Below are 27,878 nucleotides of genomic sequence, written 5' to 3' on the forward strand. Positions count from 1 at the left end.
CTCCTTGCAGGTCCTCAGACATATAAAACCAGCGTCACCTCAGAGCCTTTGTACCTGATGTTTACCACTGCCACCCACACCCCCAAAATAAACCATATCTATAAGCCTCCCTCTACTCCTCAGGTCCTTCCTTGCTCAGATGCCATCCTCTCTGTGAGGCCTCTCCTGACCACCCTCTAAAAGTATCCCCCTGCCTCTCAGCAGCCCCTGCCCGCTTCACTGTTACATTCTTCTCCATGGCACTTACCTGATAGAGTGTGTGTTTTCTTATTTATCTGTTTGTTATCGGTCTCGTGCCAGTGTGGAAGCAGGGGTTTTAATCTACCTTCTTCCCTGCTTTCTCCCCAGCACCCCATAGAGGGCTTGGTCCCTCATAGGTGCCCAATAAATATCTGTTAACCGAATCCATAAATGAATTTGTAGATCAACAGAAGTAGTGGTTTTATATATTATCCAATATATATTCTGTAGTGGTATTTTCAGTTTAAGTATTAAAAAAACAACACGGCCTAATTTGAATTAGTCCAGGAAAAGGTGAGGGACTTGGAAATATTGTGATAGAAGGGATGGTTGAAGAAGCACTGAATTTACTGTCAGAATAAAATGGAATGATGATTGACTGCTAAGTGCCAAGCAGGGTACTAAATGCTTTGCATATATTATCTCATTTACTCAGCACAGCAGCAACGGCAGGGGAACCTGCTGCATGAGCTGTGGGAAATCAGTTGCCCAAGGTCAGATGGCTGCAAGTGACAGGCCCAGAAGTCACACCCAGGTTCTCTGAAGCCAGAGCTCTGTTTTCATCCTAAAGAAACACTGTGCCTCTCCTTTGAGGAACAAGTTCTGCACCAGATGAGTGCAGGAATTGCTCCTAAGAGGATAGTCTTCTCCTCTCCAATGCCATGATGCTGTGACTTCTCCCCCGCACCTTCTTCCCCAGTGCATTCCTTTCCCCTCCCTCCCCTCCTTCCCCCACTGCCCTTCTTTCTCCCAGCAGCAGCAGCCCTCCTGGAAGCCAAGGCTTCTCTAACTGGGGCATGCTTCAGCCTTGGCAGGGCGAACAATGAGGGCATCTGTGGGTGGCAGGCAGCCTGTCAGTGCCTGAATGGGGGGAGAAAGGCTGACAGCCCTCCAGCCGCCGGCAGCCTCACACCCCTTCTGTCCATCTGTGTCCCCCTCTCTCCCCTCCAGCCCTGATGGTGGATGTCAATGGGCTTGAATAATTCCTTCTGTGATGCATTCTGGTTAGAAAAGGTTACTTTGTAAATTTCAATGTATGTTCATAGATTGCTGTTTGTACATATTTAATATGGTGACTTGAGGAAAAACTTCCTTTCCTTTAAGAATAGCCGAATAGGCCTGAGGAAGTTGGAAGAGTGTTGACGCTTTTGGCAGTGCCTAGGAGGCGGTGGGGGAAGTGAGAATGCACTGAGGTCCCTGTGTCGGTGCCAGTCCACTGTGACCTGGGGGAAAGGGAAGTGAACATGTCTCAGGTGCATTGACGAGAGGCAAATGTACTGGACTTCGGGTAACCTCATACCTGGGAGGATCCACCCAGGTGGATAGATCCTGTCCACGATGAGCTCGGGTAGGAAAGCTCCGTTCTCCCGAGCAGCAATGCCAACCGATGGCCCCTTCTGGGAGAAGCCCACCTGAGGCACAGCCACGGATCAAAGAAGATGCTTCAGAACCAAAGGAACTGTAAATACATTTGGCACATTTTGACTTGAGAAGGAAATGGTGTCACATATAACATGTGGCTTTTCTTTTTCATATTAATAGCTCACTTAAATGTATGCCACTTGGGGCCAGGCTTCCTCTTAGGAGGAGAACAGAGAGGAGTGTGATAGGCTGACTCTAACTGTAGCAGCCCCTTGTCATTGCCAGGAAATCTCTGAAGGAGCTGGGAGAGTAACATGGCACATTGATTTTGTATTGCTATAGTGCTGTGTAACAAAAGCACCCCAAACTTTAGTAGATTAAAGTAACAACTATTTTATTTGCTCACAGGTTTGTAAGTCAAATATTTGGAATGGGTTTAGCCAGGAAATGCTTACGCTAGTCGTGCACATGGGCGGCTGCCATGTGGTCGGCCCATCTAGCATGGCTCACATCAGTTGGGGTTGGCGGCCAGCTGAGCAGCTTGTCTCTTAGGTTTTCGTGGGCTTCTTCACATGGTGACCAGGTGCCAAGCCAGCAGGTTCATCGTAAGTCATTCACCATGATTTATTGGGGTGACCTTTACAGGAACAACTTACCGTTAAGTATGTATTTGAAAGTCAGAGTAAATGGGTTCGACGTCAGGTGTTGGAGTTCTGCAGTTATCCTCCCGGGGGTTTCGTCACAGCGAGTGAAGCTTCCACAGCACCTCCGGCTCCGAGAAAGGACACCTCCACCAGCGATGGGCTGGCCTTCTCCAGCTAGCTGATCCCTTTCTCCTTGAAAAGGAACAGAATCTCAAATGTACATTCCTTTCAGATGCCTATAGGTCATCTACTAGTATTGCCCTCTTACGAAGGGAGGTGGGTGTGTTTTTGGTCCTGGTGCTGAGGGTACTTTTCCATTTTCTCTGAATGGGCACCCCAGTGAATGGGTGCTTCCTAAATGAACCGAGAAACTCAGAGACCAATGGAGGTTAAGGAAGGTAGATGTCCCTATCCCACATTTCATAAAAGGAGAATGGAATTACGCAAGTATGCAGATAAGCTAATCATCTGACCTAATCAGCAATGCAGATTTTAAAAAGCCTTTCTAATTGCTTCCTCAACTTGGCTGAAGGTATGGGTAAAAAGAGTTTCTCAGCATGAGGGTAGCAGATGTATTTCATAATATTGATTGAAAATATTGGAAAGAAATCCTCAATTATAATGTTCCTGAAAAGTACATAAAAAAAGATATCATATTTAACATATTTTAAACTTCCATTGAGATATAAACATAACATAATTTAGATGATCAACTCTCACACCAGCTATTTAGAGTCTTTTGTATGGCTAGATTTTAACTTTCAGAGTCAGGTTGCTTATTGGTTAATTGCCCGTATCTTCCTTGAGTTGTATTACTTACCTATGATAACTCTAGTTTTCTTGGACAAAATAGGACCACCAGAGAATTCCCTTATCTTTAGCTAGCTGTTAAGTTGGCATCTTGGCAAAGGAATCTTAGTGCATCATGTTTCAACAACTTTAAATGTTAAACTGTTGACATTTGCAGGCGTACATAACACCACACAATGTGTGATTCGGAAGCCTAGATAGATCTGTTACTCTGTTTTGGCTGAATTTGAGTAGTTATGAATGATTGGTAACAGAATCATTCTATAACAGATTGCCCACAAGAAACTATCTATGAATTCCTGGTTGAACTGCCTGTATGATCCCTGTGACCTGTGCTGTGTGAGTGCTGGTTGTTCATCGTGACCTTACTTTCTGTGAGCTACTCAGTATCTTCCCAGCACATTCTGTTTAATAGAAGTTATTCCAAGCCCGTTTCTGTTGCCTGCTGCCAAGACAAATCTTAAATGATACAGTGCCTCAATGCCTTTGGAGTGACTGAATGCTTAAGGAGTTCTCTGTTATCAGATGGCTGCAGAACTGGTCCTTTCTAGAAAGAGTTTATCCAACATCCCTCTTCTAGGAAATCTTCTCTAGCGATCAGACAGAAAGTCTTTTTTGTCCCACCATGTGTGGGACAAAACTCATAATGAGTATTACTGCATAATTCCTGGCATTTGTGGAAGTGAATGCTGTTTGTATATGGGGAATTGGTGAGGACTAAGTCACATAACAGTGTATTGTTTTATTTGAGGGCCAGAAAATATGGATAATCCGATTTTTGACTTAATGTCTTTTCTAGTTTCTGTATCCAAACCTTTAAATGTCAAGCTCAGAGTTTCTCAACCTGTCACTCTTGACATTTTAGACTAGTAAATTCTTTGTCATGGGGGCGGACTGTCATGTGCATTGTGGGATGTCTAGGAGTATCATTGAAGATGCCAGTAACAGATCCCTCTCCCCAAGTGGTGACAAATTAGAATGTCTCCAGACATTGCCCAATATCTCTTAGGGAGAAACTGATTTAGGTTATTTGAGTTATTTTCTCTTTACTTTAATCAACAATTACCAAGCACTTTCATTGTTCATACTACATTTTAATATGTGTATATTTACAGGAATAATGTGTGGCAGTAGGTTCAACAGATATAAGTTCCTTTCTAACCACGTTTAGTTACAAACATGTTGAAACTCTCTAGGTATAGTTTTTCTATTCATATTGTAAATGTTAAGTAGAATCATAAAAAAAAATTGTCTGTTTGTGGGTAAAATATGATGAAATGCTAGCATTTTCCTGATGATCTACCTAATGCATAATACACATAATACACATAATAAGAAAAAATTATTTGAGGAAAAAAAATGAAATTGTAACCATGACTGATGTCATTGTAACCCAGATGTCATTGTAACCATGACTTTAAGTGGATTTGCTTTTTGTAAGCAGCAGTGGTTTTAGAAATGTTGTTGGGCATTTTGAGGAGTGGCTATCTGTTTGGAACTGGCTGGCTTTGAAGCCACGTATTCTAACGATGCCATTGGCAGCTAGTGCAGTACTTTTAATTTAGAAGGTGTGTGTATTTTGTGCTTGAGGTGAGGGCTGATAGAAATCCTACACTATGGTTATTAAAGCTATTCATAGAGAAAAGGAGGTGGAAATGCAATCTAATTTTTTTAAAATATGAGTTAAGGTATGAAATGTTGACTATAATCCTCTCATTTGAAAGGATCTGAAAGTCCTGGTCAACAGGGCTCAAGTCATGGGGTGTTTCTTGCTTTGGCAAGTTCACAGTGGGAGGAGGGGGGGCGGAATTGTATCTGGAAATGCCCTTTTGAAAAAATGAAATCAGGATGGAGACAAAGAATACTTTCTAGCATATATAAACACATAATTAAAAACACTACTACTGCTTCTGTCATTTTTCTACTCAAATTGTAGTAATAAACTGAAGATAACATTCACTGAAGTATGAAAAGTACCTAAAACTTTTGAGTCTTGCAAACCTTGTTCTTCTGTCAGCTGATTATGAGAGCTGTAAGCAAGAGCAGTCAGGTGGCCAGGATTCTGGCAGCAGAAGCAAGGAGAAGCCAGAGGGACCAGCACTAACTTGTGAGCTACCTAATTAGCATCTGACCACTCAGGAGCAGATAATATTGTGGATTTTATAGTTTGTATTCCATAGTCATATCCTGAAACTGTTGAGAGCTGATGAAGGTTTTGTAAATCAAATGAACAAGGGAAAAGAGTCCGCGAGTGCTCAGTACATAAAAGACGTCGCTTTCACTAATTCCTGGGATTTCTAGAGAATTCCATGTGCGTGATATACACAGAAGAGACCTTCCATGCTTGGTTTTGGTCCAGGACAAGGTTAACTTTCCACATGCTAATTTTAATTCATATATATGCCTTTTTTCCCCAGCACAAATGGACCCCCGAGGCCTATCTCCCAGACAAAGTAAAAGTGACAGTGATGATGATGACCTGCCAAATGTGACCTTAGATAGCGTTAATGAAACTGGATCTACGGCCCTTTCCATAGCCAGAGCAGTTCAAGAGTAAGTATCACATTCTCAGGATGAAATAAGAATTGCCAAGGTGTTCAATGGATAATGGAAATAGCGGCATCTCCGGTTCCCCAGACATGTCATTCTAGCCCTGACCTGGCACATGTGTCGGCATCTTTCCATTCAGCCTGATGTTCTTTGGAAGGAGATTACATAGTTGAAAAAAAAAAGTGCTTTGATTAGAAATAAGACTTCTTTGAATCTTTTCTGATACCACCTGCCCCCTTCTCCTTAATTCTGAAAAAGTTGTTCATTCTGAATCATTATCCAATTATGATCATCATCATTATTATTCATATACAACAGTCAAGAGAAAAAAATAGCAAGTATTGTTATTTTGTTTTGATAGGAAAGTATGGAATAGCTTTTTTGAAATTTCAGATTTGGCAAGTAATATGTTACCACTTTGAAAAATCAGAACCACATGTAATTTTTAAAATGATCTTTTCTCTTTCCTTCTGTCCAATCCATAGGGTTAGATTTCAGCCCTTGCTTATTGAAAACAGCTCTTTTTCTGTCTCTATCAATTCTGTATTTAGAATTGAACCTATGGCTAGTCCACTTATATTTTTACTCTAGAATAATTTTTAATAACATAATCTTGAAGAAAGATGAGGATTTAAATAGTCACTGTTATTGCTGACACACATTAACTAACAGTTTATTCAAAATGATTTTACCATATATTAATTCCTTTCCCCTAAATATTAACTACTAAGTACATATTAAGCCTTGACATTTAAAAATATTAGTATAGCATTTTACTAATTTTTAGAATTTAAAACATGTATGTATGTATATGTGTGTATGTGCATCAAATGAATAACATATCTCTATGTACTATGTATTATTATTTACATTTGTGTATATACACAAATATATATAGTGTATTAGAGGAAACCAGGAGATAGTGGATCTAAATTGAAATTTAGAGTCACATCTAGATTCAAATTCATATTCAAGCTCTTAATAACTATGTGACTTTTGGCACATTATTTAACCACACAGAGATGTTTTTCATCTGTGATGAGAAAATCAGAACACTTAGCTTACGGGACTATGTGAGGGTGTGATATAGTTTCAAGGCATACAAACAAATCACCAAGTTTGAGCACATAGAAGGCTTTGATTATTGATAGAAGTAGTGGTAGCAGTAATAGTAATAGTGTGTAGTATAAGTAATATATGACAACCAAGAACTACAAGTGTCACAAGTGCCATAATTCTAATTGTACAAGTGAAGACACTGAGGATCAGAGAAGTTAGATGACTTGTCCAAAGTCACATAATAGATGGTAACAAGACAAAGTTTTGGACTTCTGACTCCAAAAGCCAATTTTTTTCCTAAAGGTTTGTAATGTCTGTTTCCATAATATCCTTCCACTGGAACAATTTATAAAAAGATTTTTTTTCAAATTTGCTCAAATAACTGGTTGTAGTAACCTAGTTTCTCCAGAGCAGATGTCAACTTGGACCAGGATAGGCACTGAATCAAAGGGGTTACTGAAATTGTATTGAAAGCGATGGCATGCCAAGTTACCTCAGTGCTAGTGCAGTGTTCAGCACGGTGATCATGGGTTTGTGTGAGCTAAATCCTAACGTCAGAGATTCCATGTTCTCATCTGTAAAATTAGACCAAATGATGACAAGTTTCAAATCTGAGAAGCAAAATAAATTTCATAGACAATTTAATCATATTTTTGCTCTGCACCATATATGGACTCTCCCAAAAATATGTATACACACTCTAACAGCTTATAGCTCAATTTTGAAAATGAAATGTTGGGCACATGGTGCAATATATAGTCCTTGTAATGTAGAAACCCACACCTGAAACCTATATGTTCGTATTGACCAGTGTTGCCCCAATAAATTTAATTTAAAAAATGTATTTTAATAAACACTATCTTTATAATTATTCCAAGTATGTATATACATTTTGGACACTATATATATAGATAGATATAGATATAGGTATCTATATATCTATATCTATATATATAGTATGAGTGTTATAGATATGTGTGTTTCTTTCAATTCAAACTTTCAAATTTAGAACTGTGATTACTAAAATCTAAATTATGCTTACTCCATTTGGGGCTTACATAGCAAGTCATGGTTATGCTTCTAATATAATGTGCTTATAATATAATACTATATGTTGATGTGAAACTTTTTTTAGAGTTTTTCAATGTTCCATCACTTATTTGTTTTTGTTTTTTATTGAACTTATTGGGGTGATAATGTGAAACTTTTAATAATTTCAGAAACCAGAGCTTCATTTTCAACATAACCTCTCTGATTTGCTCTGTAAAAACATTTTCAAACCACAATATTTAGCATAACTGTACCTATGCCTGCCTTTATTACTGTTAAGAAAGTTGCATGTGTACCTAGGGAAATGCAAGATTCATTATTCATGTAAGTGTTTTCATTAAATGATTAGTAAAGAATACTGAGCTGTCACCTGGGAAGCCCTAGAATGCTAGGACCCATCAATAGTTAATTAACCATCATTCAAGACTAAGTATGTGTGTATCAACACTGGGAAGTACAAATGCAGCAAAAAGAATGTTTTCCAGAGACCTCTTGATGTAGGTATATTCCAAAACTTACAATAATAGATTGAGAAAATTTTTGTTCTGGGACAAATAAATATGTAATCCTTCCCAGAGAATTAAAAAATAAAAACTGTGCCTAGGTTTACCCAAAGTTAACTTTAGTGACATGCCTTTCTGCTCTTCTATTCTTTAATGCACATCTCTGTTTCACTATTAATTTTTCATTTTTCTTTTTCTGTTTGCCTTTGGATCTTGATGCCTTTTATTAATTCACTAGAGGCCTGGTGCGCGGATTCGTGCACCAGTGGGGTCCCTCGGCCTGGCCTGCAGGATCAGGTTGAAACCTGCTCTCCGACATCCCCCGAAGGGTCCTGGATTGTGAGAGGGTGCAGGCCAGGCCGAGGAACCCCACAGGTGCATGATTGGGGCCTGGGAGAGACGAGGGAGGGCTCCAGGGCATATCCGGCCCGTCTCGCTCAGTCCCAATTGGCCAGACCCCAGCAGCAAGCTAACCTACCAGTTGGAGCGTCTGCCCCCTGGTGGTCAGTGCACATCATAGCAACTGGTCGACTGCTGGTGGTCAGTGCATGTCATAGTGAGCAGTTGAGTGGCCTTAGCATATCATTAGCATATTACCCTTTGGTTGGTTGAATGGCCGACCAGATGACCGGACCTTAGTATACGCTAATTAGACCGGACAGCTGAACTACCTTCAGGACGTCCTTCTGGATGACCTTCTGGATTAAGCCGGAGGCTGAGAGGGCCAAGGCAAGCCGCCACAGCTGCAAGGGCCGAGCCCCTTGCACGAATTTCATGCATCGGGTCTCTACTATATGATAAGCTGTCAAACAAACAAAAAAATAATCCAGTATACTATTATCAGTAAAGTAATGCAATCCTATCTAATAAAAGAGCAATATGCAAATTGACCATACCTCTGCTACACCCACAAGGCACACCTACCAGCCAATCAGGAGCAAGTATGCAAATTAACCCAAACAAGATGGCTGTGGCCACAGAGAGAGCAGGTGGCTTGGGTTTCCCCAGCAATGGAGGAAGCCAAGCTTTATGCCTGCCCTGGCCTGCCTTGGCCTCCACTTAAGGCTACAAAGTTTCAATTATAGAAGATAAATAAATTCCAACAAAAATGGCTGCAGCCATGGAGCAAGCAGGAGACTTGGCTCCGCTCAAGGCTAAAAAGTTTCAATTATAGAAGATAAATAAATTCCAGATACCAGGGCCTCTGCTTGGGTCACCAGGGGGTATGGCCAGCCTGCAAACCACCACAGGCCCCTTGCCCAGGCCGCCTCATGCCCCAAGGGAACCCCCACCCTGATCCTGGACACCCTTCAGGGCAAACCAGCCGGCCACCACCCATGCACCAGGCCTCTATCCTATCTAATAAAAGACTAGTATGCAAATTTACCGTCACTCCAACACACAAGATGGCTGCCCCCATGTGGTCAAAGATGACTGACTCCATGTGGATACAAGATGGCCGCCACAAGGTGGCCAGCAGGGGAGGGCAGTTGGGAGGGACCAGGCCTGCAAGGGAGGGCAATTGTGGGTGATCAGGCCAGCAGGGGAGGACAGTTGGGAGGGACCAGGCCTGCAGGAGAGGGCAGTTAGAGGTGACCAGGCCTGCATTTGTGAATTTCGGGAAATAGAGAGTCTTATCTTTAATACATTTTCATTTAAATGCTCTTTGGTAGCAAGTTAAATATACTATTGCTGCCTTCAAACTTTGTTGGTAGTTCAGACATCATGATTCTTAATTTAGAAAATTGCATTTAATGATCAGAGGAAGTAAAAAATCTTGAGGGGTTAGTTATCTATTTTCTTTATTTTTCTTTTCCAAATTTCTTGAACACACTCCCATTTCTCTTAATCTTCTTACTTATGATTGTGTTAATGTCTTTTAAATTATAGCAGAAAATTACTAGAAGTGAGGAAGAAAGAAAAAAACAAAAGAACTCTGAGTGAGCCTACTTTTTGGCAGATTCTATGAAAAATAACACAGTTTTTATTTAATTCATCCTATGATCCTGCTTTTATCCTACAGATAAAGAAATGCAGGCTCAGAGGTTTACTCTATTCACAGAGGCCCTACAGCTGGTAATAGGCAGAGCTCATATTCAAATCCATGTTTGTCTGACTATAAACCCATATTCCTTTAAGAAGGCAGCTTCTGTTTTTATGCCATGCCTTTAAAACTTCTAAAACCATCCAAAATAAAGATTTTTGAGTCTTGAAAAGTAAGAAAGCATTTATAAACTAATTTCAGATTTTTTAAAATCTTTAACTTGTTACTTTAAAGATAATGTGATTTAGGAGGAAATGATTCTATCAAATGCCTTGATATAGTTGTTTGTTTTTCTTTTCCCTTTTTAAAAAAAATCTTTATTGTTGCAAGTATTGCATATATCCCCTTTGTTCTCCCATTGGCCCCTTCTAGCCTGCCCCTGACCCCCACCCCTAGCCTCCCTCACCCTATTGTCAGTGTCCATGGGTTATGCATACTAGTATATGCATACAGGTTCTTTGGTTGATCTCTTACCTCTTCAACCCCCACCCCTGCCTTCTCTCTGCTATTCAGTAAAATCACAACAGATTTTTTTTTGACATTTTAAATATTAACCTTATTTTAAATTTGAAGAAACATTGAAAAGAAATATAGTTTAAGTTATATCAAATACTTTAAACATAATTTGGAATGTTTAACATCAATTCTTAATTCAAAATAATGACATTCATAGAATACACGTGATATTGGCCAATATGAAGTGTACTTAAATCTAGTAATTGATACTAATTTAACCGTTAATCCTGCCTAAAATTCAGTGATAATTATTCAAGTTTAAAAGGTTAAGCAAGCCTTCTACATAATACACTAGATAACTTTTTTATTAACCATTTTATTTTTTAAAACATATTTTTATTGATTTCAAAGAGGAAGAGAGAGGGAAAGATAGATAGAAACATCAATGATGAGAGCGAATCATTGATTGGCTGCCTCCTGCATGCCCCCTAAGGGGAATCAAGCCTGCAACCCAGGCATGTGCCCTGACCGGGAATCAAACTGTGATCTCCTGGTTCATAGGTCAACACTCAACCACTGAGCCACGCCAGCCGTGCTGACTGTCAATCTTTAAACAGAAAAGTTTGTTGAAGTGTTGAAATGGTACTGTGTCATCTTGTTTTGCACCCCTTGACTGAAAGATTTGAGAGTATTTGGGTCATGTCGCTCCTTTTTATGCTGATTAGAATGAACCCAGCTGAGTTGATTGTGTCTGAGAAAATGTCAGAGAGCTCAGTATGTCAAATGATTTCAGCTTTTGCTCTTAGATACTTCCCAGATTATTGTTTCACTAAGAGAAATTTATATCTTTATTTAAAATCCTAAGGTGTTTGGGACACCTTCAAATTCCCACTTCGTTCATGTCTAAGCAAAGCAATAACCTTTGATACAGTCCTTTGGATGGAGCTCTAGTTCTCTCACAATGACTGCTCTGGCTGATAATGGGGCTGCTGGTGGGTTTCCCTCTGTTGCCATGGGAAATAAATACTTTTAGGTTGCTCTTCTTTTGAAGGAGGTCAGAAAAAAAAACTACTGATTTACTGTGAATGAACACAGATAAAACCTAAAATGTATGCCTCACCTTCATCAGCCCAACTGTCTTCCAAACTTAAAGAAAGAAAAATTTAAAATAGCGGTCACTGAATAACTCTTTCCCTGGGTTTAGCAGCAAAATGGAAACTGTACACTCAACACAGTTTCTTTTATCTGCTTTGGGGACAGAGTTAGTCCCTTTTTAAATTAAGAAAAGTGTAATCAAGTTTGGCCAGTAATGTGAATTATTTCCTGAATTATCAAGTTAAGTCATATATTCCTGTAGTGAGGAATTCATCCATTTTTTTAACCCCGTGTTACAGGCTGGGGTTATGAATGATTCATAGTGCTTGACAGCAAGGGGTTCAGCATCAAAATATGTATGATGAATTAAAATACAATGGGATAAAAAGATGAAGGGTGGTGGAGAGAAAACAGTGGGGGTGGCACATAACTCAGACCAGAACAGAGAAGAGCACTGGCATGTGGTAGGGGTGCAAACGTTCCTAATAACTGGTGGATAAGTGAGTATGGAGGAGAGATGGGAGAGGAAGCAGCTTGGAGAGGTAGGGAGGGGCCTGATCAGGAAGGACAAATGTATTTGGTAGACAACGGGAACCATCAATAAGCATTCAGAGGAAATGGCATGCTCAAGTTTGTGTTTTATAGGTATCATCTCAAGGAAGCTGAGTATGGTTGTGCAGATTGAGCACTGTCCTTAGCTCCTGTATGTTGAGTACACAGAGGGCACATACCATGTCCTCACCATCCTTGTCTCTCTAGGGCCAGCATGGTCCCTGGCCAGACACTTTTTAAAACAATCTATATATATACTCTATATAATAGAGAAATATGCAAATTAGGTCAGGACGCTGTAACAGTCATGACCAGCTCAGGAGGAGGGGCCGGGCGCGGCCCCCGAGCCTGAGAGAACAACACGCAGGTGCAGCCAGAGCCTGGGAGAACAACACACAGGAGCACCAACAGACACACACACACACACACACACACACACACACCAGCGCCTGCTCCGAGCCTCCACGGCACAGTCTGACATGCCCTCATCCTTTTCCCTATCTCATATCCTGGAATTATTGTTCCTTATTTTGACAGTCACTTGAGTGAACCAAGTAGCACCATCACATCCCAGTTAAAAGATCAATTACAGTGAAACTACACTTTCACTTCATCTCAGCCACTATTTCCAAGGTTGTACTCTGAGCCTTATCACCACCTGCAAATGCCAACATCAGAAATCATACCATGGCCCTGGCCAGCATTGCTCAGTGGTTAGAGTGTGCACCTGCCCACTGAAGGATCTCAGGTGCAAGGGCACAAACCTGGGTCACAGGTTCAATCCTCAGCCCTGTTCAGGGCAGATACAGAAGACAACCTAATTTATGTGTCTCTCTCACATCAATGTCTCTCTCTCTCTCTCTCTCTCTCTCTCTCTCTCTCTCTCTCTCTCTCTCTCTCAAAATCAATGGAAAAATATTCTCTGGGAGGATTAACAAACAAAAAATAAATCATAGCATGTTGTCCCTGACGTCCTATTATACGATTTCTTCTTCTTCTTTTTTTTTTTCTGGCCTACCGATGATCTCCTCCTCCTCCTCCCCATTCATAGTATTCTTTGCATAGGCTGGGCTGTGGGTTCACCTGCATCAGTGGAGAAATAGAGCCCCATTAGGTATTTCAAACAGATAGAATTTAATATTGGGAACTGGTTACCAAAGGGTTGGAAAGGAAAGGCTGGAAGAGAGAAAAAAAAGTGAAGTTAGAAATTAATAGCTACAGGAAGGCATTCTCACTCTCATGGATGAAGGATCCAGACCATGCCCTGCTGAGGCTGCTGAGAACTTGCTGCTGCCATTGGAAAGGTGCTGCCAAGGAGGACAGCAGCCTGCGGACTGCACTGCCCCTGTCCCTGCCCCTGCTCCTGTCCCTGCCCCTGCCCCTGCTCCTGTCCCTGCCCCTGCTCCTGCCCCTGCTCCTGCCTCTGCAGCTGCCTCTGCAGCTACCCCTGCCCCTGCTCCTGCCTCTGCAGCTGCCCCCACCCCTGCTCCTGCCTCTGCAGCTGCCCCTGCACCTGCTCCCACCCCTGCTCCTGCCTCTGCAGCTGCCCCCACCCCTGCTCCTGCCTCTGCAGCTGCCCCTGCCCCTGCTCCTGCCCCTGCCCCTGCCCCTGCCCCTGCCCCCACCCTGCTGAGCCCAGTGAGGAGCAGAGAGCGGAGCTTTGTCCACTGTGTCCATGCTCCGCAGTGAGAAGTTAGCTCCAGGGGCATCTAGGAAATGCAGTTTCCCCTGAACTACAGGAAAGCGCAGAAGGGCATAGATGGAGCTCTGAGCCAACAGACAAAACCTACCCTTTGCCTATTTGGCATTTATTCTCACCTTTACCCTATATTAAACTTCCAGGAACAATAGCAGGGTCACACAAATACCCCTTAAATAATTGAAGATGCTGTCACTTTCCCAAAAGAGAGGCACAAGGCCTCATCAGTCATTATTTCCATCTCTAGGTGATCTGCTCCCATTTGAATTTTCTTAGAATAAAGGTAATCATCCGTAAGATTTCTTATCTATAATAATAAAAGCATAATATGCTAATTAGACTGGACAGCCGAACGACCTTCCAGACATCATTCCGGACGTCCTTCTGGACAAAGCTGTGCCAGCGGGGGGCGAGGCAGAGGCATTTAGGGGCGATCAGGCATGCAGGCAGAGGCAGTTAGGGGTGATCAAGCAGACAGGCAGAGTGGTTAGGGGTGATCAGGCAGGCAGGCAGAGGGGGTTAGGGCCAATGAGGCAGGCAGGCGAGCAGCTAGTGGCGGTCAGGCAGGCAGGCAGAGTGGTTAGGGGCAACCAGACAGGCAGGTGAGTAATCAGGGGTGATCAGGCAGGCAGGCAGAGTGGTTAGGGGTGATCAGGCAGGCAGGCGAGCAGTTAGGTGTGATGAGGCAGGCAGGCAGGTGAGCAGTTAGGAGCTAGCGATCCCGGATTGCCAGGGGGTGCAGGCCAGGCTGAGGGACCGCCCCCTCCCCTGCACGAATTTTGTGCAGCGGGCTTCTAGTATTGAATAAACTGGAATCATTGATCTTGTGGTGTTTATATGCACATGGAGGAGGTGGGAGCAGGACAATAAGCATATATTTCTGAAGAAGATAAGTGCTGTGGAGGTAAGAGAAGTAGGATTTGAGTGCTAGGGAGTGTGGAGGAGGTAGACACAGTTTACTATTTGATGGCAGGTATTCAGGGAAGAACTCTCAAAAGATCGTGCTTTAGGAGGGACCTGAAGAGGTGTAACATCAAGTCTCAAGGATCTCTAAAGAAAGAGCATTCCAGGCAGATGGAATAACAAATCCTGAGACCCTGAGGCAGGAAAGTTCTGGAGTGAATAAATGAACAAACAAACTCACTGAGCAACTAGAGAACATTAATTAGAATGTCTTAATGTTACAGAAGAAATTGAGCTCCATAGAGGCCAACTCATTGTTCTAGCATCACATTCCTAGAGAGTCAGGATAGTCATTTAACCAGAAAAAAAAAAAGGAAAAATAAACGTAAAAATTTTTTTTCTTTCAAAACATTTGCTTATTTTATGCCTACTTTTTTTTGTTCTGGGTTCTTGACATTTATACATCCCCTGATAAAGCAAAAATACTTATTATTATCCTAGAAAAAAATATTATATATCATTACTATCTTGTGGCAGTCATTAACTACTTTGTCCCTAAAAATGATGTAACTATAGTTCCATGTGAGAGCTTATTCTCAGAATTTGTGATGCATGAATCTTTTTTATTATTAAAAGATAAAAGGGCCCTAGCCAGTTTGCCTTAGTGGATAGAGTGTCGGCCTGCAGACCAAAGGGTTCCAGGTTCGATTCTAGTCAAGGGCACTAAGGAAAAAAAAAGCTAAAAGGTATATGTGAAAACTATTACACAGATGTTGCTGTTTTGAGAGTGTTTTTTATTTTTCATCTCTCTGGTGGCTATTTTATACTCTGTGCATAATCTTAAATAATCAATTTGACACAACAGCCCACCACAACTGAATCATCATCTTCTTCTATAAATATAACTAACTATAAATATTAGCAATTTTTAGCCTTTCTAAATATTTGAAAATTATTGGGTTAACTGAGTGTTGATTTGTTTTTCAAAGTGTCATATCTCATTCTCATGTGAATTTATTACCTTTTGGTGATTAACTTAAAAATAAACATAAATCAAACTTTTTAAAGCCAAACTTTTTATTTTTTTAAGTAAGGGATTCCAAAATTACATCATGGATAGAATTGAGGAACCAGTTTTATTTGAGAGTGGCTATTTATTTTTGCTACTTTAAAATTATTTTTAAAAATGACTTAATACTAATAATTTATAAGATAACTCATAATTTTAAATAGAATGGTATTTCATGTGGTCATACAGTATACTTTAAACTGATTATAAGTATTTATTTGGTTTTAATTGCTTGACATATTTTCCCATGAGCAATCTTCATGTAGTTTTTTTCTTGCTGTATGTTCTACCTATAATCATATTGCAAATTTATGTACACAATTTATATTTCTCATATATATTCTTAATGTGTGTAACTAGTGAGTATAGGTAGTCATTTCTCATGCATTTTTGATGTGTGTTGACATAGATACTCAGTGATAATGTTGAAATATTAATGTTTCCTACAAGTTCCTGCAATGATTCATCACTATTTCATTTGTTAATATAGTCAGAGTATACATGATAAAGAACCGCACTGAAATAGTGTAGAAATTAACTCAATTCACCAGGATATAATCTCTTTTATTTTCAGTCAAATGCTCTAGACACTCTCCTTATTACTCTTCATGAGTTATAGCCAGTTTGCCACAATTTTCCTTTACTTTATAGCACTTTGATGTACACTTGAATCTCATCAAATACATTTACTTACAGGCATCAAATGGAAGTAAAAATATTGGAGGATATGTTTTCAAGGAGAACCTGCTGCTATATAGAAAGATGTGGTATAGATAACAGAAAGGGAGCTGGGATGAGAGTGACTCTTACCTGGCGGACATTTTACCAGCATAGTCTGCTTTCACAATCACATACCTGAGGGTGGCCACCCAGAAGAAAGCTGCATCGTGGCTTATCCTAAAAATGAAATCCTAACCCATCTGCAGTTAGCATAGTAAACATGCCAGCAACTGTTGATAATATTTCTGATTAATCTGCTAAATTATTAGTGTAGGAAAAAGGAATAACAAACTTTAAATTATGAAATATGTTAATTCTGCCACACTTTAGTTTTAAAATTATCTGATCAGTGTTATTTTATCTCTAGTTTTATGGGAAAGCATATCTAAAATATAAAAAGTGAAGCTTAAACTTAATTTTAATGTAATTATATATCCTTCGCTAAAATTATCATTTTTTCAATCTAATTTTTGTTGTTGTTGTTGTTAATCTTCACACAAGGGTTGTTTTTTTTTTTTTTTCATTGATTTTGAGAGAGAGTGGGAAGGAGGGGTAGAGACAGAAAGAAACATTGATGTGAGAGAGACACATTGATTGGTTGCCTCCTGCACACACCCTGACCGGGGCCGAGGTTCGAGCTGAGCCTGCAACCAATGTACGGGCACTTGACCAGAATCAAATGCATGATCCTTCAGTCCAAGGGCCAACTATCTAGCCACTGAGCCAAACTGGCTAGGGCTCCATCTAATTTTTAATATTAGATTAAGTCAAATAAAATTTCTAGATAGAATTATGTGTCTTTCTAAATAATGTGAATAAAAATAGTTCTGTCTGTCTCCCTCCCTAGATACCTTCCTACCTACCTGTCTATCCTTCTAAATATTGGTTAGTGTTATCTTTGGCTGCAAATAATCACAAACATTACTAGAGAGCTCAAACAGATTAATTTTTCTAGTATAGCAGGTCAGGCTGGTGGAGGTGCTCAGAAGATTCTTAAGGTTTCTTTCCTCTTTCTGTTTTGATATCCTTCACTTGCGACTTTCTTCCCAATAGTTATATGAAGTCAGCTGTATTTCTAGGTATGCTGCCCTCATTCTAGTCAGAAGGGAAGGAGTAGAAGCAAAACAAAGAAACTAACTAACCAGGGGAACATGGGAGCCAACCTTGTCAGCGCTCCTCGGGAGCCCACCCTGTGACATCTGCTTATATCTTATCAGCCCAAACTAGTTTACATGGTCCCAATTATTGGAACACGGTAAGGAAAAGAAAAAATATGGACAGGGACGGAGCCAGCCAATAATAACTACCACCAAACTTAAAATTTAATTTATACTTAAAATATATGCATAATACCTCCCCAAGTCTGATACCAAATTCTTTTTTAATCATCGATTGCCACTATAATGCTATCTAGACAGCCCTTCCAAAACTCAGTGGTACACTGTCATAAAACAGTTCTCTTCCATGCATCAGGTAGGCAGGTGGGGCAGGTCTACACGTTGTTGGGGCTGCACTGTTCCTCTCTCTAATTTTTCCAAACCCGACAGACAACACAGGGCATGTGTTTCTCATTGCAGTGGCTGGAGCACAAAAAGGCAAGCCCAACTTGTACAAACACATTTTAAGTCTTTGCTTAAGTCACTCATCTGCCCACCTCCCATCGGCCAATGCAAGTCACATGACCAAGCCCAGCATGTCCTACCCCAGGGGGATGGGTAGGGAGCTTCCCATGGAGATGGGGAGCTTTAAGAGAGTGATGACTAATGTACTATTTTGGAAAATAAAGGCTGTTGTTTGTACAAGCAATTGAAATTACTAATTTACCTATTTTTTTAAATCTAATTTCCTAAGTTTTAGCAAATTTTAATATTGTTCTTTTATAAAATTTCTGGATGGTTCTGATGGATCTCATAAATTCTTCTTTCTAAATTCATTTAATGATGTATTTTTAAATCAGTAATAACTACAGTACATATATTCTGTCTTGATATTTGAATTTCATAGTGTAAATCCTCATCTCCAGGGTTATACTCTCAGAAATATTTTATTTCACCAAGTACTTTTGCATTTCTAAAATAGAGAACTTTACAGAAGGCTAATTCCAGCTGAATAAGCAAAATCTTTTCAATATAGTTATGTTTAAGGATAGTTGGACTTGGACAAGGACAGGGCTTCTCTTTTAAATGGTCCTCGCAGCTAAGGACTTCACCCATGTCCTGGAGAGAAGGGTATTTATACTTGCAATTATTTATATTTTACTGAACATATTTCTGTTTAGATAACTATAAGTAATGTGTATTTAATTCATTTAATCATAGCGGGTTGTATTTCCTTAAACATTGTCTCATTTTCCTCATCAGGTTCTTATGTTAAAAAAAAAAAAATGTTTCCTTGCCCTACCCAGTTTAGCTCTGTGGTTAGTGTAACGGCCCATGGACTGAAGGGTCCCGGGTTCGATTCCCATCAGGGGCACATACCTTGGTTGCAGGCTCAATCCCTGACCCCAGTTGGGGCAAGTGCAGGAGGCAACCAATCAGTGTGAGTCTCACATCCATGTTTCTCGCTCTGTGTCTCTCCCCGTCCCTTCCACTCTCTCTCTAAAAATCTATGGAAAGAATATCCTCGGTGAAGGTTAACAAAAAAATAAAAACGAAACAAAAAATAATTTTCTTATTGTTGGGAAGTACCTGAGTCATTGGAACCAACCAAACTCCTAGTATCTCAAGCGGTAGCTGAGCAGAAAGCCCTCATTCAGGTTTGGTACAAGGCTCTGAACACTGAGGGTAGGGCATCTGCAAAATCAAGGGTTCTCGAGACTGCTTGTGCATCAGAAATGCCCATGGAGCCTGAAGAAAGAATGTGTCCCATCCTGGGAGATTCTGACTTAGGAGGTTAGGGGAAATAGCTGGGAATATGTTTTTGAAAAGGCTTCTGAGTTGATTCTGATGTACCCAGACTGCCCCGGGGTTGCTGTTTCGGAACTACTGTGCCAGGTTAACTGTGATTTCTCATTTCTTTCCACTTTGTGGTGGGTCACTCATAGTAAAACTTAAAAATAGACTAAAAAAATAAATAATTTATGTTTAGTCCCTAAACTCAAATTATCATTGATTAATCTCTTATAGTGCACAAAAATGTCAAGAATAATATTAGCTATTGTGCCTTTTCCCCCTGATTTCTGAAATTTTATAGCTGTGGGCTACAACAGTGGCAAAACACAAATAAAACATAAAAATTGAAGCTATTATACAGATAATTGAACATAAAATCTTTGAGCTAAAACTTTGTGACCTTTAAGCAATAAGTATTTTGGTCTTCAATTCTGCACCCAGTCTCTATATAGCTCCATGTATGTAAGCACTACTGCAAATAAGAGAAAATATGGAATTGATTCTTATAGTTTCCATTTTCTAATGAAAATATAAAATGTATTTTAAATCGCACATTTAGAGAAATGTTTCTAATATATAATAGGAAAATTCAAAGAAGAAATTGATTAGAAAAAATAAATGCCTTTTTAAATCAAACGATTAAAATATCTTCTTGTCATCTTATATTGGTCAAAATACATTGTGGGGTTAAAATACTAATTTTCACTACAGCTTTTTTATGAAGCTTATTATCCAAGTAAAGTCAGCAGACCAGTAAAGGTTTTACCATGTGAGAATATACAGCAAAATTAGAAACTGTTCAAGAAAACAAAAACAGTTATTGACTTAAAAACATGTAATGTGTGCCGTGGCTGGTGTGGTTCAGTGGTCACGGGTTCAATTCCCAGTCCAGGGCAAGTACCTGGGTTGCAGGTTTCATTCCCAGCCCCAGTTGGGGTGTGAGGAAGGGCAACCAATTGATGTGTCTCTCTCACATCAATGTTTTTCTTTCTATCCCCTTCCTACTCTCCCTTCCAGTCTCTAAAAATCAATGGAAAAAATATCTTCTGGTGAAAATTCACAAAAAATAAGAGTAAAAATAAATTTAAAAAAAAAACACAAAACACCATGTTTTTACTTACTAAAATCAACTTGTGTTGTTGTTGTTGTTAATGTATTTATAGCTTTGGCTTTTCACACCTACATTTTTACCCAAGTTTCCAGAATGACAGCTTGTTTGAAACGAATGTGGGGTTTTATAAATCTTGCCACATATATCTTTAAAAGATCAAGATTATACAATTGTGTTCTAAGAGGAATTGCATGGTTAATTATTAGTCATGAAAATGAGTAACAGGTTGGTAATGTGCCTAAAAAATCAGGAAGAATATATCGGAAGCTATTGAAGTAGCTCAGACATGAGCAGCTCTGGGCCTGAGCCAGGCTCTGGCTGTGGCTTTTGAATAAGTATCAGTAACAATAGCCCTAAGTGTTGTAATAAAAATGTAGAGCTTTGTTGTTATCAATTTATTTTTATTTATGTATCTCACAGTGTTCCTCACAATGAATAATCTCGTTTTTCAGAAAAGAAAAATTAGACTCAAGAAAGTTTAAGTCACTTAGTTGACATCGTAGAACTAATAAGGAATACTATTAATGGTGCCCAGTCAAATGTCGTTTTCCACTACACGTTAAAAGTGCTCTTTCCTGCATTCCATCTTGAAGGGAAAGGATTTGTGATTTATATTATAAATGAGTAATCGATAGTTTTAGTGATAACTATATTCTAAAGGAAAAAATGGTAGAAAAAGGAATGGCCTTGCCTTTGAAGTGAATAATGTAATTGGGAGGAGTGGTAGATATAATGATGAAAGATTCAAATGGAACTGCCCTGATGGTATTTGTAGATCTGTAACTGGAACTGATTAGAGAGAACTGGAAATATAAAAAGGGAGTCATTGGCCTAAGAACAATTAATGGGGTTTATTTATTTTTAATTTTTGAGGTATCATTTATATATAATAAAGTACACTTGATTTAAGGGTTCAACAATTGTATGTACTCATGTAACTTCTCCCCAAATCAAGATACAGAACATTTCTTTCACCCAGAATGTTGCCTTGTGCCCCACCGTCACCCTAGTAAATTCACTGCCTCCTCCCAGCCCCCAAACAACCACTTTCTTGTGTCTGTCACCAGGGATTAGTTCAAGTCCTTCATGTAGGGAGTCACATACTATATATCCCTTTGTTTGTCTTCTTTCTCTCAACATGTTTTTGAAATTCTTGCATGTTATTACATTGCTGAGGAGTATTCCACTGTATGGATATAACATAATTTATTTATCCATTCACTTCTTGATGAACATTTGGGTCGTTTCTAATTTGGGGCTATTATAGTAAGGCTCTGTGAGCATGCATGTGCAGCTCTTCCATGGACATGTTTTCATTTCTCTTAGGTACATACGTAGGAGGGGAATTTCTGGGTCAAAGATAGGTGCATGTTTATCTCTATAGGAAATCACTAGTTTTCCAAGTAGATGTAGCCTATTACGTTCCCACCATCAGTGTATAGAAGTTCCAGTCATTCCACATCCCCAACTACCTTTTGTATCAATAGATAGTCTTTTTTAAGGCATTCTAATGATTGTTTGATCTTTAAAATAGGATCTGTTCAGTTCTCCGCCATGAACCCAGTTTAGTAGAAAGACCTGCAGGGAGAAGGCAGATGAATGAAGGCGTCAGTCAGTGGCAGAGGGGCTAAGAGAAGGACCAGGGAAAGAGGGAGGAGTGATTTTCAACCAGGTCCTGTCCCGCTGAGGTTCCAGGAGAGTGAAAAAATGAGAGGTCTATTCAATTTAACAAAAAGAACTAGAGACAACACACACCTAGTTGTATTGTAAGAGGACATAAGAGCCTGGATGCAGCAGGTTAATAGGAAGCAGTTGTGATTGTTAAAGAACTAGGAAACTATGATTTTATGGAAGCAAATGTAGAGATGTGGTTGTGATGGTGATGAGAAAAAAAAGATGACAACATATTAGTGATGGTCCTTTATATAAATAGAGATCTGTCTACCCAGAGTGAAAAAACATTTGAAATAGTTATTAAAATAATTATTTGAAAAATTCTCTCTCTCTCTCTCTCTCTCTCTCTCTCTCTCTCAGCCTCTCCCTTCCTCCCTTTCCCCCTCTCTCTATATTTATATAAATATATTTATTTACATATTCATATAAATATGTATTTATTTTATATATGTATTTATATAAATATATGCTCATATAAATGTATATTTATTTACATATAAATAACTGTTTTGTTTATTTAATAATTCTGTGGACAAATCAGTGTGGATAACAATTATGAATTCTTATCTATTCAAAATATACTTATTAAAGGCCCAGTATATGCCAGAACCATTTTTATCTTCTCTCCATTTTCATTCTAGGTACATGTTTTTCTTCTTATACACATGAACTTTGAAATTCTCCTCCCTTTCTTTGATGTCTTAACTTCAAACATGAATAAATATTTGTAAACTTTAAACCCAAAATGTAGGTTGGGTCTTGGTTCATTCTGATGAGAAAATAAGGTGCTTTTCCTTTAGTAGTAGCCCTTTTGTTTGCTAGCTCTATAATATTTTATAATGCTCTAACCTTCCCATTTCTTATCGATCAGAGATAGGAGAGTCTTTTAAGTACTTTCCAGATTTCTGTGCTTGTAAAGCACCCAGGAACTACAGTAACTTTTTATATTGCATAGAACTAAGACCATAAAATCAAAATCACAGATAAAATTACTGATTTATTCAGATACTCCTACCAGATCACTTTGAGTGACGGCATTGTGCTACATAATGACACCTCAAGCATCAGAAGGGAATTAGTTCATTCTTGTACTCAATTCATTCAATGCTTATTGAACATTTGCCTTTGTAAAATAACGTGCTAGGCTTTAAGGAGGAGACAAGTAGAGAATGTCATCTTTAACATGCAAAGAAAGATTTCATTTTCTGTCCACTGTGATACCTAGGATATTTGTATTCAAAGAAGGTTTCCAGGGCATTAAAGCTTTTCCATTGCAGCAATTTATGTTATTGTTCATGTGCGATCCCATTTATTGAGCATTGAATATATGCCAAGAAGCCACCAGTCACCGTGGAAAGTCTGCATGGGTCAGACAAAACCATCTTTATCACCAGGGAAAAAAGATTCATGATTGTCTCAAATGTTCTTTTCCAATGTAGGAGGGGAAAAGGCATCAATACTTGCTTTTTTAGCAAGTCTGATGCTTGTAAAATCCAGACTTTGTTGATTTTGAAACCAGTTATAAAGAAATAGAGGAGAGCAGTAGTAGCCAGGCTGTACCTGGGAGACAGAGAGTCCAAAGATGTGTATTGTGCAGTGCAGAGCACAGGTAGATAGGTAGATAAATTATCTGTTACATTAGATTGAAAATTAGATGAAGGTATCTAATAAATGTGTTAATTAATGGTTTCTTAATTCTGTTGGCTAGTTAAAGTGAATGTAAGCCCTGCATAGGACAGGTTAATCTAAGTATTCCTTCATGATCTTTGCACTCTCCTTATGATAATACCCTTTTTAGGAAGAAAACGGGGTATTGCTGATGGTGCAAAGTCAGAATGTTACACTGACAACTTGGAAGAGTTACAGTTTTGAAATTGCTTCATCAGGAGCAAAAGGGGAACTTAACAATGTTTTCAAAGTTATGTTTAAGTAAAATGACATCAGACAATAGGCAGGGTTTAACTGTTTCAACCGGAATAAATACAAAGAAAGAGAATTCCACATAAGTTGTATGTTTTCTCTACTAAATACATTGAGATGTGTATAACTATGTACTTGCAATTATTTTGAAGGCTACTCCAATATGTGGCAAAAACTACATTTTTAAAGCTGGGTTGAGGAGCTGGTCTGCCCCATCACGGTTAAGCAGTAGACCTAGAACATGTTGCCTAACCTCTGTGGACCTCTTTTTTCCCTAAACAGAAAACAAGGGGTAATGATAGCTTCGCCTTAAGTAGGAGAGCATCTGTATTATTGTTTAGCACAATTTGATCCACATTTATAAATTTGTTTTTTAACAGTCAGGTGCTTTGTCCTGGCTACCATGACCCAGTTGGGCATCATCCTGTGTACCGAAAGGTTGCAGGTTCGATTCCAGTCTGGGCGCATGCCAAGGTTGCTGGCTTGATCCCCAGTAGGGAGCGTGCAGGAGGCAGCCAATTGGTGTTTCTCTCTCTTCCTCTCCCTTCCTGTCTCTCTAAAAACCAATAATCAGTTACTTCAATTTAAGTAATCAAGCAGGTGTTTGGAACTTAGAGTTTGAGAAATAAAAGTGTCAAATAAGATTTAATTTAATGATAATAGATAATTTTTAGGAGATACAATAAAAAGTGTCAATCATTTTATATGTGAAAAATATTAATCTTGAAGACAATGGTTGTTAAGGAAGGGAGTCCTAATCTAGGAAATACTGGTACATTCACATCAAGGCTCCAAACTTGGAACTGTTATTGTGCTAACTATAAACTCTGAGAATGAGAAGATAACATCTGGTATCAGAAAAGTTGCTGTCATTGTGCTTTTCAAGATAACACCTATAGAATCCTAGATTTTAGGACTCATTTTAATGAAGTTTAATTATTTTTAAAATTGCAATTGTAACACAATTATATATAAGTGAGTTGCCCACCAATATTTTTACAAATTTGAAGCCTATAAGTGTGCTAATTTGTACTACCAGATCATCTTATTGGGGAGGGGGGGCACAAAACAGATCTCTAACCATCTCTGTTCATATGTTTAAAATTCCTGTATATGTAGTTCTTGTGGTGAACGCAAGAACTTGGCCGAGTGCCTATCCTATATAATAAAGAGATAACATGCAAATTGACTATCACACCCTCACAAGATGGCTGCCTACAACCAGGCCAGGAGGGGGGTTAGTGAGGGACAACCAAACGACTGAACAGCAAGCTACATGAGGCGACCAGGCTGGCAGGGGGGGTTAGTGAGGGATGACCAAATGACTGAACAAGCAGGCTGCATGGGGCGACCAGGCTGGTGGGGGGGGCCATGAGGGGCAACAAGGCTGGCATGCGGGGACAGTTCAGGGCGACCAGGCCAGTGGGTGGGGCAGTTGGGGGTGACCAGGCCAGCAGAGGGGGGCAGTTGGGGCAACCAGGCCAGCATGGGGGGACAGTTAGGGGTGACCAGGCTGGTAGGGGGGGCCGGTTGGGGGTGATTAGGCTGGCCAGGAAGGCAGTGAGGGGCAACTAGGCTGGTGGGTGGGGCAGTTGGGGGTGACCAGGCCGGCAGGGTGGCAGTAAGGGGTGACCAGGCCGGCAGGTAGGGGACAGTTGGGGGTGACCAGGCCAGCAAGGGGGGGTGCAGTTAGGGGAAATCAGGCCGGCAGGTGGGGCAGTTAGGGGTGACCAGGCAGACAGGCAGGTGAGCAATTAGGAGCCAGCGGTACAGGATTGTGAGAGGGATGTTTGACTGCCGGTTTAGGCGTCATCCCGGGTCAGGCCTAAACCGGCAGTCAGACATCCCCTGAGGGGTCCCAGATTGGAGAGGGTGCAGGCTGGGCTGAGGGAACCCCCTGTGCATGAATTTCATGTACTGGGCCTTTAGTAATGTAATAAAACCTCAATAAATGTTAGTTTTGCTGCTTCCTGTTATCACTTTGTATTCTATATCAAAGTTGTCACTTTGCACTAGTTCTTTTCAAATCCATGTCCGCAGATGTCCACTCACATAAAACTGCACAGATGGGTACATCACTGCAGCACACATGAGCCAGACTTGATCAAGCGTCAGGCACACGTGTTCAGCATGTGCCCTCGCCATGGGCTAGCAGTCACTTGTTTAATAACCAATGAATGTTTAGCATGTGTGGCCAAGATAATACATTAGAAATCATTTTGGTTGTTGTTAATGATAAACAATGTATACCTTTGTTAGCAGTTTGTATTAATTAACTTCGAAACAAGAATTTCCATTACTCTTTTTCAGGCCTCTGAGTCATTGTTTTGCTGTAAGGTATTGTTACGTATATACATCTTAAGTGTATAAGAGAATGCATTCATGTAGCCTTCTTATAGCTGAAGATATAGAATATTTTAAATACCTCAAAAGGTTCATTATTTACTCCCACACAGTAATAGTGTAGATTATTTTAGTATTTCTTCATCCAGAGCTAGTCTAAGTTATTCTAGTGGAAGATGGTCTATTAAACACTCTGACCATTTAAAACTATGAATTTCAATGAATGCATATTCTTTTGTGCTCTCTGGTGGAACAAAATACAAGGTAATTCGGATGCTGCCATTAATATTAGAAAAACTGTCAGAGTTTGGTATTTATCAAAATATATTGTTCTTTTCATATTTACTTCATAATAATTATTAAGGACATTCATTTATAAAATAATTTGTATAACTAAATATTGCTGTTATATTTTATACTTTTGGATTCTGTGTACAATTTCATTGTAAAAAAGTTTCTAGAACTGGTGGCTTTCAACGAAGAAATGGGTACACATTGGAGTGTTAGGGCTCACTGGTGTGTTAGAATCAGTTGAAAGAATGGAGTTGCAGCTAACTGGCTGGAAATGTCATTTAACTGCTGTCTGTCCCATAGCCATAGTGAGCACCTTCAAAATCTGGGTTTGTTTATGTCTGTTTGCCTGCCTGCATGACACATGGGAATTGCCTGTCTATGAACATGGGGAGAAAAACAAGTAAACCAGCTGATACAGCTCTGTGGCTTACCATGTTTAGTTCATTCTACCAACCAAATAGCACATTGTGGGGGGAAATTTCTGAGGCTACTCCAGCATGATGCCAGGTTCCTGTTTTGATGATTATATTCTCTTGCCCACAAGGGTCATAATTCCAGAACAATAGCGGTGACATTTGATCTGACAACAGGATTGTATATTTTATTTTTTTTAATATATTTTATTGATTTTTTACAGAGAGGAAGGGATACGGATAGAGAGTTAGAAACATCGATGAGAGAGAAACATTGATCAGCTGCCTCCTGCATACCTCCCACTGGGGATGTGCCCACAACCAAGGTACATGCCCTTGACCGGAATCGAACCTGGGACCTTTCAGTACGCAGGCTGGCGCTCTATCCACTGAGCCAAACCAGCCAGGGCTATATTTTATTTTTTTACTTTTTCCTTTTCCCATCTCAAAAGTAATTTCAGGGTAATTTATATAAA

The 27,878-nt window shown here is 39.7% G+C and overlaps 1 protein-coding gene across 3 annotated transcripts in view; it reads left to right on the forward strand.

Annotated features, from left to right (window-relative positions):
* KLF12 (KLF transcription factor 12) overlaps positions 1 to 27,878 on the forward strand; it is a 451,985-nt gene that overhangs the window by 327,411 nt on the left and 96,696 nt on the right. For all 3 annotated transcript variants that reach the window (XM_079778508.1, XM_079778507.1, XM_079778509.1), the window contains exon 5: positions 5,474 to 5,609. In XM_079778508.1, coding sequence (XP_079634634.1) covers positions 5,474 to 5,609 — 136 coding nt within the window. The remainder of the gene's footprint in view (positions 1 to 5,473; positions 5,610 to 27,878) is intronic.

The sequence above is a fragment of the Cnephaeus nilssonii genome, assembly GCF_951640355.1.
Source record: "Cnephaeus nilssonii genome assembly, chromosome: 8".
Lineage (NCBI taxonomy): Eukaryota > Metazoa > Chordata > Mammalia > Chiroptera > Vespertilionidae > Cnephaeus > Cnephaeus nilssonii.